Source organism: Cetorhinus maximus, chromosome 4, assembly GCF_964194155.1.
Source record: "Cetorhinus maximus chromosome 4, sCetMax3.hap1.1, whole genome shotgun sequence".
NCBI classification, from domain to species: Eukaryota; Metazoa; Chordata; class Chondrichthyes; order Lamniformes; family Cetorhinidae; genus Cetorhinus; species Cetorhinus maximus.
In genome coordinates this window covers 13201107-13213340 of record NC_135882.1, presented here as the reverse complement: position 1 = coordinate 13213340, position 12234 = coordinate 13201107, and the positions used below count along the sequence as shown (strand labels likewise).

Sequence of the window (12234 nt, the reverse complement as noted above, 5' to 3'; positions counted from 1 at the left end):
GGGCCCCAGCCTGACTCCTTGAGGGGAAGGAGCCCCGGGAGGGACGTTGAAGGGCCCAATTTCCTTCTCGCATTGCCACGTCAGGAACTCATCCATGGCTACCGCGATGGAGTGCAGGTCTGTGCGCATCTCCGCATTCTGCTGGACCAGGGTCTCCATGGTGTCCACCGTCTTTCCCATGGAGACCTCCAGACACGCACATGTGGGCACCACTTCATCAGAGAGTAGTTCTCCGACTCACACACCACTCTGCTGAAGCTCTACGTGATGTTCCCCTGCCTTCCGCTGACTCTCCACGATGAGTTGCAAGGCCGAATCCAGAGGTTCATCATCTGACTCGGACCTCACAGATGCCCCTTCCCCAGCAGTCCTCCAAGTGCTGGGGAGCTCGGCTGAACATGCCTCCTCCTGCTGTGGACATGTGTCTGTGTGGAGACCACCAGATTGTGAACCTGAGCCTGCTCTAGATCTAGGTCCCACCGAGGTGTGTGTCTCTGCGCTGGTGGAGGGTGTGGGTAAGCGCTGTGACGGGTCTTCCAGGCTGCTTAATTCCAGCTCTTCAGTGGAGGAGGTGTCCTCTTCGCTGGAGGTGAGGACCTGGATGGAGCTGAGGGACTGGCTGGCTGAGGGTGTCAGTCGCTTGGCAGAGCTCCCTGTGAACCAAAGTAAAGATGATTAATGCATGGCAGCAGAGTCAAAAGCAGGAGAGGGAGCACTCACAGTTGCGTTGAGAGAGGGATGATGTGGTGCAGGATCCTCATGTGCATGTTAGCCGCCGACCCCACTGTCACTGCAGGCACAGTCTGCGTCCTCACCAGTCAGTGCGATGGGACGCTCCTCAAAGTGAATGAGGGGTCTAATATGGGCAACTCCACCCCTGGTCTGGAACCTCTCCCTGCTGTTGTGAGCCAGCTTCTCCTGCAGGAAAACAGATGGAGAGAGTGTGAGCAGGACGCATGGCACTGTGTGGAATGTTTGTGTGGTGAGTGGAGCCATGGACGAGATGAGGACGTGAGCTCCAGAGGATATGAGCCTGATGGAGATGTGAGGGTGTGTGTGTGTGAGAGTTAGTGGTGTTGTCCCTTGAGATGTGAGATGGGTTTGGGAGTGTGAGTTGAGTGTGATGAGGTGGTTGACTTACCCCGGCAGAGCAGATGAGAGCATTCGCCCTCTGTGCTCCGGTGGCGCTGACCACCGCTACCACTACCTCCCAGGCTGTATTGTTGACTCTGGTGGACCTCCTGCGGCCAGAGTGGGGGTAGAGGACATCACCGCGGCCTTCCACTGAACCCAGCAAGCGCTCCAGAGAGAAGTCACTAAATCTGGGGGCTGTCGTCTCCTTTGCTTTCGGGCCCATCTGTCGCCTGGAGCAATCCTGGTCTGTAGACATGAAGTAAGTAAGCATGAGCTCTGGTGTGCTTTAAATATTGGGCCCGGTGCGAGGAAGTGCTGAAGTCACAGTGTAGCAGGAAGATCTGAGTCCACCTACCAGTGTTCTGATGTGTTTCCAGTGAATGCATAATTAATGAGGTGGGATGCACCAGGAATGGGATGATACAGTGCAAAAAGCTGCCATTGCGGCTGGCAAGTAAAATGTCCTTTTTCCCGTCCGCTACTGCACTTTGTGCAAATCTGGGAGAATTCTGCCCAATGTAAATGGCTAGATAACAGCAGTACAGTGCGCAACACAGAAACATGCATAAGGTTGCTGTTTCTAGGTGTCCATCTACAGTAAAGATGTTTATCACTCAGTAAATTCAACACAAATTATTTCTGAATAATGGGTCCAGCTCCATAATCAATCTACATGAACAGACTACTGGGGTCTTGGTGTGACATCACATCCTAAAGAAAGCGACTCTAACAATGCAGCACTGCCCCAATACTGCTCTGATCTGTCAGACTACACCATGTGTTCAAGTACTGCAGTAAGACTTGAATCCACAACCTTCTGACAGCTTTTGTGTTATAACTGAGCCAAATTCACATTTCGATTCCAACAAGCACTGCTGCTATATCCATTGAACTTGACAATCCCTACAGACCCTCAACCCAGCAGCTTATATGACTGCCGTAAAAGACAACTTTTTAACTTCCAAAAGATGCATTGGCAACCTAGGGAATGTGGGTTGATGCAGTCTCTTGGCAAGTGCCACTATAATTTCCCCTTAGTGTCTAGAAATAATATTAGCCAGGATTTGGCATTTCTCAGTGCCTACCTCATTGGACAGTCTATACTTCTGAACGCAGCCTTTCTGGTTCAGGGCCGTCCATTCTGAGCCTGCTGCTCTCCTTCATCTAAGCAAGGAAGATATTGCATCCAGAGATTCTAATGGTTGCAATATTGCAGCAGTATGTCCTTTCTCCAGGGTTGCAAGCCTTCAGAGATTTTTCAGGAGACTCCCAGAATTTAGGATAGATTTTCTTGGGTTGCTGTGACCAATCCAGGAGAAAAAACTTGCGTTGGTCAAAGCAAGAGTCCATGGGCAGTACCAATGCGTCACTGAGAGGAGGCAGGGCTTTGACCGGCGGGTGTGGAGGTCAAGAGGTGCAGTGTGTGTGAAATTTCATGCCTCTATATGGTGCCTTTCATATGACCTTGTCACACACAAAAGTGCTTTAAGCTAGTCAAGTACTTTTGAATTGTCGTCACTCTTATATTGGAAAATGCTGCAGCTAATTTCAATACAGCAGGTCCCACAAATGGCAGTGAAACAAATGACCAGATAATTTTTTTTTTTAGTGATGTTGAGGGATACATGTTAGCCACAACATGGAGAGTACTTTCCAACTCTTTTCAATCAAAAATTGGTGAGCTGCTAAAAGATCAAACAATATTGGTATGTGTTCTTCTTGTCTGTTGGTTCCCAGATGTTTTTAAAAATCACACTTTAAGTTTGTAAAAATCGAAACTCTTTGGACAGGATTTTCTGTTCGGCGTGTGGGGGTGGGCCCTGCACGCCGACACGTAAAATGACGCGCGCTGACATCGGGCGTGCGTTCTGACGTCACCGCGCGTCATTCCAATCTTTCGTTCGGCGGGCGTGCACCGGAGTCGGCTGCGCGCCTGCCGAACTGTCAAAGGCCTGTTAAGGTCATTAATAAACTAATTTGACAGGGCTGCCCATCCAACCTTAAGGTCGGCGGGTGGGCAGGCGAAGAGCCCAGGCGGCCTTCGCATTTTTCATGAAACCTCATCCACGGGCGGGATGAGGTTTCATGAAGGGTTTATTAAATTAATTAATATTTCTTAAACATTTGATAAACATGTTCCAGCTCATGCCGCTGTCACATGAGGGGACATGTGTGCATGATTTTTAACTTTTTTTAGTTTGAAGTTTCAAAGTCAACTTTATCTCCCCGAGGCAGGTCCATGCATCAGGGAGATTTTTGCACTCTTTTGTGCGCATGTACGAAAGAGCGTAGGCCCCGACTCTCCCTCCTCCTCCCGCCCACACAGATAGCGCTGAGCGCTACCTGTTGCATGTCACATTGGACGGGCCTTAATTGGCCTGCCCACCTAAAATGGCAGCGCGCAGCTGATCGCCCATTCCCGACCGGCCCGCCCGATGGGGAGAAAATTCTCCCCATTATGTTTAATTCTGCCATGCTGTCTCATTCAAAAGAAAAAGCAGATTGAACTGGTTATGTAAAAAAAAAAAATCACCAGTCTGGAGTGCAGCTGTGAAATGTGGCCCCCTGGAACACTTACACACAGCTAAGTAGAGCAGAAAACGTCAGGGGAAAAAAAAACAAGAATGAGTTACAGCTTGGGTTGCCAAACCTCACAGACTGTCCAAGTGTCTGCAGGATTGGAAGATGAACCTCCCAGGCAATTTGAAGTGTTGGGCTTCATTTCTATTCTGCTGGCCAACTTCCAGCCCGTTGCGAATGGTGTTGGCCAGTTGAAAGGTGGGTGGCCGTTGGCTGTGCAGCAGGGCTCAGGGCCATGTGGATACAGGGGAGCTCCACTGGTAGCGAAGCAGGAAAAAGTTTGGGCGAGAGACACCTAACTTTCCACCATGCGGCCCAGAGGGCCACAAAGGAATTTAGAATTTGAATTTTGAATGGCCTTTCTTCTTCCAATCCTCATCTGACTTGACTGTACCTGAAAGGAAAGCTGTGGTCAGGGCCTCATGACGTCACTAGAACACATATTTAAAAAGGACCCTACTGGATTTTTTGAAGAACAGGTTAAGGTTGAAGATGGTGGAATCCAAGTGGGACATTGATCATCCGGTTGATTTTAACTGCTTACTCACCTTGTTTCTGCTGAGCAGACAGGGTTAAAATCAACCCCACTGTTTAAAGAGTAAAATTATTTTTAATTTACTTCCTGGTGCCGTGATCTCTAGGCACATCTTTTGTAGCCAAGTGATCCTTTTCTCCAAAGACCTGTTCTTTCATTGTGCTGAAAGTTTCCTTACAAGCCTTTGTAACTGCGACTGATAAGATACAGTGGTAGCTTCCTTCGCTCCTTGAGGACCTCCAGCTATTGTAATTTTCCTGGGAAATCTATTAAAAGGCAAGTTCAGTTAACAGTAATTTATTCTATGTGGTTCTACTGAGAATATTAGCTGCCGTTGGGATTCAGTAGTTCTAGGGAGCCAGCCGGGCTCAGAATTTCAATCCTCCTGGCCCCACAAAAATTCGTTCCCCACCCAAAATTCTGGGCCTTTCCTTGAGCGGCCGCAAGTAGTCTCTTTTGGGGATCGCTGGCATGGTCGCTCACCAGCTGGTAGGAAAGGGCAGAGCGTGAGCAGTTGGATTCTGTCCATTTGTATCTGAATATTACAAATGGAATCCTACAAAGAGAGTTAATCTGGATTTCCTTCAGGCACTTCCAGACTGTCAGCTATAGCCAAACATTGGAAGAAGACTGGACCGATCACCCTTGCCAGTTACAATTGAATTCTGCGACAAGCCCTATAAGAGGAGACAGCATAAATAAAGGAGGCAACAACATAGGGAAAAGAAAGTGCATACAAACCTAAAATTAAACTAAGCGTGCATTAAAAATATGAAGATACTTCCTACACAGAACAACTGTTGTCCTCATTCTGTCTCATCAGAATCGGTATGTCCTACGAGAATCCCTGTAGCTGCACGTGACGAGAAAGGTTTCGAACTGATGGTGGGCTTTAAAATACCACAAAAAGCGCAGAAAATACCCGGATCTTTGACGACAGAAGCAGGTTTCCTACTCACATCTGGAACAGATGTAACCGAGAATACCAGGTACGGCTTACAGTTAAGATGCAATAATCTGTGTCTGAGCATATTCTACTTCAAAAAAAATAAGTGAGGAATAAAAAAAGAATCAAGTTCTTATTATAACATGGCCAAACACATGGGTCAAGGTTTTTATCTGGTGAAAATAGCAAAGAGCTACACTTTGGCTAGGATGTTGCTTTAATGCAATTAACCAGAACATTATCACCATATTTTAACTGATAGACCCTGAGGAAACCCACACTTTTTTTTATATTTGTCGGCCTCTGCATATCTTGCAACTTGACCAAAATGTTTCTGAATCGTCGCGCAAATGATGCTTCGATGATTTAAAACTAAAGTATTTATTTCAGGATAGGCTAGTTATAATTTTGCAGGATTTATAATATTAAAAAAAGAGACCTCTTCATGGGAAGCATAATCTGTAGAGATAGTTAAAGAGGAAATTGTGCTACATGCAATATTACCACAATATCTCCATGGGAAGTCCTGAATATTGTGATGACAGTTTGTAAATGTTCATGTAAAGTTGAGTCCTTTGACAAGCATTACTACTTTGCCAAGAAGTGTTATTCTTAGATCAGAATTCCTTTGGCCTGATATAGAAAATTTAATCTGCAAACTTTTATAGCCATTTCCTTGAAAGTGAAACCTGAACTGACACAATGGAAGATATGGAATCAAAATATGCATCTAATGGCAAAGTCATTGGATTTCTAAGATGTACTGTTGTCTCTACAAAATTGGCAAAAAATTGATGAGGAGTTATCAATGAGAGTTTAAGAGTGGATAAATGGGAGTTTTAGTACTTGGATCATGATATTGCATTTAAATACAGTTTATAGCCCATTTTTTTACTTCCCACATGATTTGCTTTTCGGTTAAGGATAGGAAAATCAGGCAGAGTCTAAAAGGAGCTACCAATTCATACCCCTTGTTGTGCCCTACTGGCTAGAATGAGATGTTATCCCCAGTAATGTTTCACCAGGAATTGTATATACTGGAAACAGATGTTAAATGATTTGTTTTATTGAAATACAATGCACCGACCAAAGATTAATTGATTACCAGATTATCTGCAGCCAGTGGCGATGATTCTGTTCATATCCTTGTGGGTTATCTATGTAGATTTCACTTCCTATCTAAAAACACCACTTTGCCTTTTTGCATCTTGGTGCTCAGTAGTGTGCCTGCATATAATTTCACCTAATCATAAAACAGCTTTCAGGGTGGTTTGGCAGGGAAGGCACAACCTTCACCAGTTTGAACCTAAATGACTGAGTTATTTTGCCATTTAGTGGGTTCTTTCACGTAAAGTACATCTTCCATTTTATTGACTAAAAAATATGGAGGGTGAAATTAGTTTTGGGCTGACTCACACTACACCTAATTTTCTTTTCCATTAGCCATTTTTGCACTGCTGTTGAAGACCTTTCCCTGTCCCTCCACTATGTTGTTTGGAATGACAATAGGATTAGGCATCATCCCAAATTAAGCTGGTTGACAGAATGTATTAATTTCAGTGGAGCCCTCTGGAACGCATGGCTGAGACATGTGGTTAGTATGTAAACTCTTGCACCCCTTCAAAAGAGGACTTGATAGATTCATGAGAGAAGAGGTAATTTCTAGTTACAGGTGATAAATTGCTAGTTAGTTGGAATTTGTGATTAGTCATTGCACAGCTAGCACTGTATACATTGTCTTCACTAGGTGGGGAGGAATTTCTCAGTTTTATCAGTTGGCAAAATGTTATTTTTCCTTTATTTATTTTGTATTTCCTATGGATTAGGATTGCTAGCAGTTGGGTAAATGGTATGAGAGAATGCTCAGTCAACTGGACAGGGAAGGATGGTCTTTTCCTATGATAAGCATCATTTTACTAGAGCGGAAGCCCTTTTATAAGTTCTAAACTCTTTTCCAAACTATCAATTTGGCAGCAGTGCCCCAGATTTTCCTTTCAAAATTAGTGTGGTGAATGGTGCTTTCATTATTTACATGAAAAATGGTACAGCAACTTCAGGCGAGAGGCAGATGCCCAGTTAAACTCAAATATCTAAAGGTTGCTGTCCAAGTTATACTGTTGCACTTTTAGCTTTGTAAAAATGGCATCTCATTGTCTGCCTCACCATTGAAATGCATTGAATAGGGTGATGTTGCTGTATTTGTGCAGAGGCTCATTTGAACTAAACTAGCCACAGAAAGTTAAGTCCTGCAAATTTCAACCTAAATACCCTTTTAATGACATGCTAAATATTAATTACTGTCAGTCACCCTCTCTGGCATTGAAAATTACCTATTACAAGTGTGGAATCTCATTCCTTTGGGTTAGAACATAAGAAACAGGAGCAGGAGGCGGCCATTCAGCCTTTTGAGCCCTCTCCGCCAGTCAATGAGATCATGGCTGATCTTCTACTTTAACACCATTTTCCTGCACTATCCTCGTATCCCTTGATGGTTTTATATGTAGAAATCCATTGATCTCAGTTTTGAACATACTCAATGACTGAGCCTCCACAGCCCTCTGGGGCAGAGAATTCCAAAGATTCAACACGCTCTGAGTGAAGAAATTCTTCATCTCAGTCCTAAATGACCTGGTATTTATTTTGAGACTGTGTCCCCTGGTTCTAGATAACTGCAGCCCCCCCAGCCAGGGGAGACATCCTTGCTGCATCTATTCTGTTAAGCCCTGAAGGAATTTTGTATGTTTGAATGAGATCACCTCTCATTCTCCTAAACTCCAGAGAATAAAGGCCCAGTCTATTTAATCTTTCCTCACAGGACAATCCCTCCATCCCAGGAATTAATTTAGTGAACCTTCATTGCACTCCCTCTGTGGCAAGTACATGGCAAGCTGAAAAAATACTATTCTGTCTCATTTTTTATCTTTATCCAATCTTTCCCTCTCTTTATTTCTCTTTCTGTGCCTGATTTGATATTGAATTTGCCCACCCTAATTTCCTTCTCAGATGCTATGCTGTTAATTTCACAATCCTTCATTCTGATTGGTTAAGGAGATACACAGATGCTTGCCCTATTCATCAGGCCCCATGTACTTTGTTTCCCTCACTGCAATGATGTTAAGCCTGCACATTCACCAACATACCATGCAAGAAAATATTAAAACTTAAATGTGCAAAGGGCAAGTCTCACTTACAGGAGATGGCCTGCCACAGCAAAATTATGGCTCAATGTTTCTGAACTTGGATTCCAATAAAGTTGAAGCAAGAATTTAAGAATGCGAAATAAAAATGGCCATAGTCTTCAAATGCATTGCTAGGATAGAAAAATATTTATAAAAGTTCTTGGCATGCTTATGGGCAGATACCCATGAAAAATGCACGTATGTAATTCTGAAATCAGAGCCCACATTTTCCTCCGTTGGTTTGAGTGTGTGAAATATAATCATATTGTTCATATGTTTCCAGAGACATATTTCCAGAAGGTCTGCCTCCTTCTTATGTATTTGTTGCCACCCTACGTTTACAAAGTCCGACTAACAAGCAGAAATTTGACTTATGGAGAATCCTGTCTAAAGAAGGAATTATTCAAGCAGCTGTCACAGTTGATGGTGAACAGCAGAGCGTATTCTTTACTACTACCAGCCTGGTCAATGAGATCCAGACAGTGGCATTTAAAGATGGCAGACTACAGGTTGGTACGCTAACTATATCTGTCTTAATGCTTTACGTAAAACTTATTTAAAATTCACACTGAATAGATGGATCAGGCCGGGGCAAGATTCGGTAAAGTTAACAAGGGTATCTTAACCTTATTGTGGAGTTTGAATGCTTATGTGATTAACTATTAAACTGTATCGCACAGGATGGAAAATTTATAAGGGGCAGAAACTCATCTTGGGCAGTATGGGCCAAACGGACAGCCTTGCATCAGCTGTCTGTTATACCCTCTGCCCAATGTTCAGTTCCATTGGCACTGAATATTGAGTGAGACATCTACTGGGGCACCCATTCCACCATTTTGAGTGAGCCCCCACTATGAATTTCTATCCCTTATGCATTTACAGAATGTGAGAAATTTTATTGCCACTATTTCAATTTACAAAGATTTTTATGATAAATGAGTGATAAATTAGTAAACCTTTAAGCAATGAGCACATACCCTGCTTGATTATATTTGGAGAAAGTGAGGGCCATAAAAAACTGCTGGCACACTCCTGCTATGGCTCCAGATGTAAGAGCTGGATGTACTAAATCTGAGCTTCGGGGAAGCTTGCTGCCTGGCCCTTCCTATTCCTTCCATGCTCTTTAATGCAAGGATGTCAAGAGTGACCTCATCCAAGAGAAAGTGTATTCCAGTTGTTGGGACCTCCTCCACTTCATGCCTATTTCTGGTATTTTGTGCCATCTTGTCATACGAGTATTGTAGTAGTCTTCAGATTCTGTAAGTGGAAGGAGCAACATTTGCTCAAACTACAGCCCATCTTTTATGTCAGTGAAACATAGAAATTAGAAGCAGGAGTAGGACATTTAACCCTTCAAGCCTGCTCTGTCATTCAGTATGATCATGCTGATTCTCTATCTTAATTCTATACTCTTGCTCTCTCCCCATACCCCTTGATGCCTTTAGAGTCTAGAAGTCTATCTATTTACTTCTTAGATATGTTCAGTGACTTGACCTCCACAGTCATCTGTGGTAGAGAATTCCGTACCCTGAGACTGTGGCCCCTTATTCTAGACCCCCCAGCTAGAGGAAACATCATCCCTGCATCCAGTCTGTCCTGCCCTGTCAAAATTTTACATGTTTCAATGAGATCCCGTCTCATTTTTCTAAACTCCAGTGAATACAGGCCCAGTCGGCCCAGTATCTCCTCATACGACAATCCTGCTATCCCAGGAATCAGTCTGGTGAACCTTTGCTGCACTCTGTCTATGGTATTTGTATTCTTTCTTAGGTAAGGAGACCAAAACAGCACACAATACTCCAGGCGTGGTCTCACCAAGACCCTGTACAGCTGCATTAAGACATCCTTGCTCCTGTACTCAAGTCCTCTCACATTGAAGGCCAACATACCATTTGCCTTCCTAACTGCTTGCCGCACCTACATGCTTGCTTTCAGTGATTGGTGTACAAGGACACCCAGGTCCCTTTGTACGTCAAATAATACTCTTGTAAAGGAACTATCATATTTTTTCCTGATATTACTGTGGGATACTTTAAAGCAGGCTTATAAAAACAATGTGTGTGTATGAATAATTTAAGCAAACAACAGACTTTTAGACTGCAAGGTTTGAATCTTCAAAGGTGTTAAGTGTAAAAATCAGGTATTTGAAATGCTAATGGACGAGCTAAGCAAAATTGAATTTTCGTTTCTAGATAAGGGGAATTGGTTTTTCAAAGGGACATGGTAGGTAAGATGTTTACAACTGGCAAGATAAATAAGACAAAGTTATTATATTTATTTTTCCCAGAAGTGCTGGCCATAATGACAACGTAAAAGATTTTTATGTTCTGGGAAAAGTAAATTCCAAAGACAGGTGGAAACAATGGGATTTACAGATCAAAAAGGAGGAAATAGTTTAAAGAAGGATGTAAGGCTGTATTGGGTGGAGGCTGGGGGGTTGGGGAGGTGAGTGGCATGGCCATGTGAGACCTTGAAAGGTGCACTGTGAAAAACAGCCTCTAGCCACCCTGGAGCAGTTTGCTGCTCCGGTAACCAACGTTGTGTTAAAAGCCTTTGGAGTTTCACTGTGAAGTGAGAGGGAGAAAGAAGCTGTAAAATACCTCCTTTATAGAAACAATGGGTGCTTTGGGTAACCTTGCTAGATGTTTTACAGGTTAAGTATCTATTTTGGACTGTTGCCTAAAAGGGGCGTGTAGTTGGGAGTCTAGTTCAGTATAAATCTTGTGGGAATTGTTATAAAACTAAATGTGACTGTGTAACGGAAATCTCGTGTGTTTAAGTTTTCCTTTCTTTTGTTAATATATGTTTTAACTTAATCTTTAAAATCTCTAAAGTGGTAATGGACTCATTGCTTCTGACTTCAGTGCACAAACCTTCTCATAATAAATACACATTGCAAAATTGTTGTGATGGCCTGGCCAAGTTTCTGTTTGGGATTTGGTCGGCCTGATAAATACCACCTGCCATATCATCGCAAAACTGGGGGCTCGCCTGGGAATTAAAAAAAAATTCCTTGATTGGCAAATACCACCTGCAATATCATAACACTCTACCATTCTGTTTTTCCTACCGCAAGTGGATAACTTCACGTTATGCTGCATCTGACATGTATTTTCCCGCTCACTCAGCTTGTCTAAATCGCCTTGATGCATCTTAGCATCCTCCTCGGCACTCACATTCACACCTAGTTTTGTGTCGTCAGCAAACTTGGAAATATTAAATTTGGTTCCCTGGAAATATTACTTTTGGTTCCCTGAATGAATGAATGAACAGAACAGTTGTGTTCTGTTACAGTGTTAATGTGTGAAGCCTTTTGAAGATGTGAGTGTGTCACGACTCTTGGTTGTACTTTGCAGCTTGAATATTTGTTGATTGAAGTACGGGTGTGCATGATTAGCACTGAAAGGGCTGAAATGCCATATGAGCACTTGGCATAAGCAGCAGTTCAATAGACAACATTTATGTAGCTATTTACCTTTAAAAGCTCTAATGTCTTTTTAAATGTTTGCAACATTCCTTAAATTTCCCACCACCTTTTGACAAAGTTTTAGTACAAGGCCCATAGGGATCAGGAACTCTATTTGAGTAATAAGTTACAGCAATCATGGGAGATTACCCCAACTGCAAGTCAACAGGCATTAAGAGTAACTCACACACACACACACACACAAATTCTCCAGCTTCATTACTGCCATTGCACTGACAATGAATAGCTGATGTATTGGGCTGGCACATTTTTGTTTAAGTACAACCAAGGCTGATTAATGAAAATCTTTCATCTCAAAAGTCACGTTTCCACGTGAAAGGCATTTGATGTTGCATCATGGATCAACAGAATGCCATTGTCCTCCATTGGACAT

At 43.1% G+C, this 12234-nt stretch overlaps 1 protein-coding gene across 1 annotated transcript in view; it reads left to right on the top strand.

Moving 5' to 3' along the window:
• LOC144679391 (collagen alpha-1(XXI) chain-like) overlaps positions 1 to 12234 on the top strand; it is a 57578-nt gene that overhangs the window by 21710 nt on the left and 23634 nt on the right. Inside the window, exons 4-5 of the mRNA XM_078539752.1 lie at positions 5073 to 5238; positions 8658 to 8883. Coding sequence (XP_078395878.1) covers positions 5073 to 5238; positions 8658 to 8883 — 392 coding nt within the window. The remainder of the gene's footprint in view (positions 1 to 5072; positions 5239 to 8657; positions 8884 to 12234) is intronic.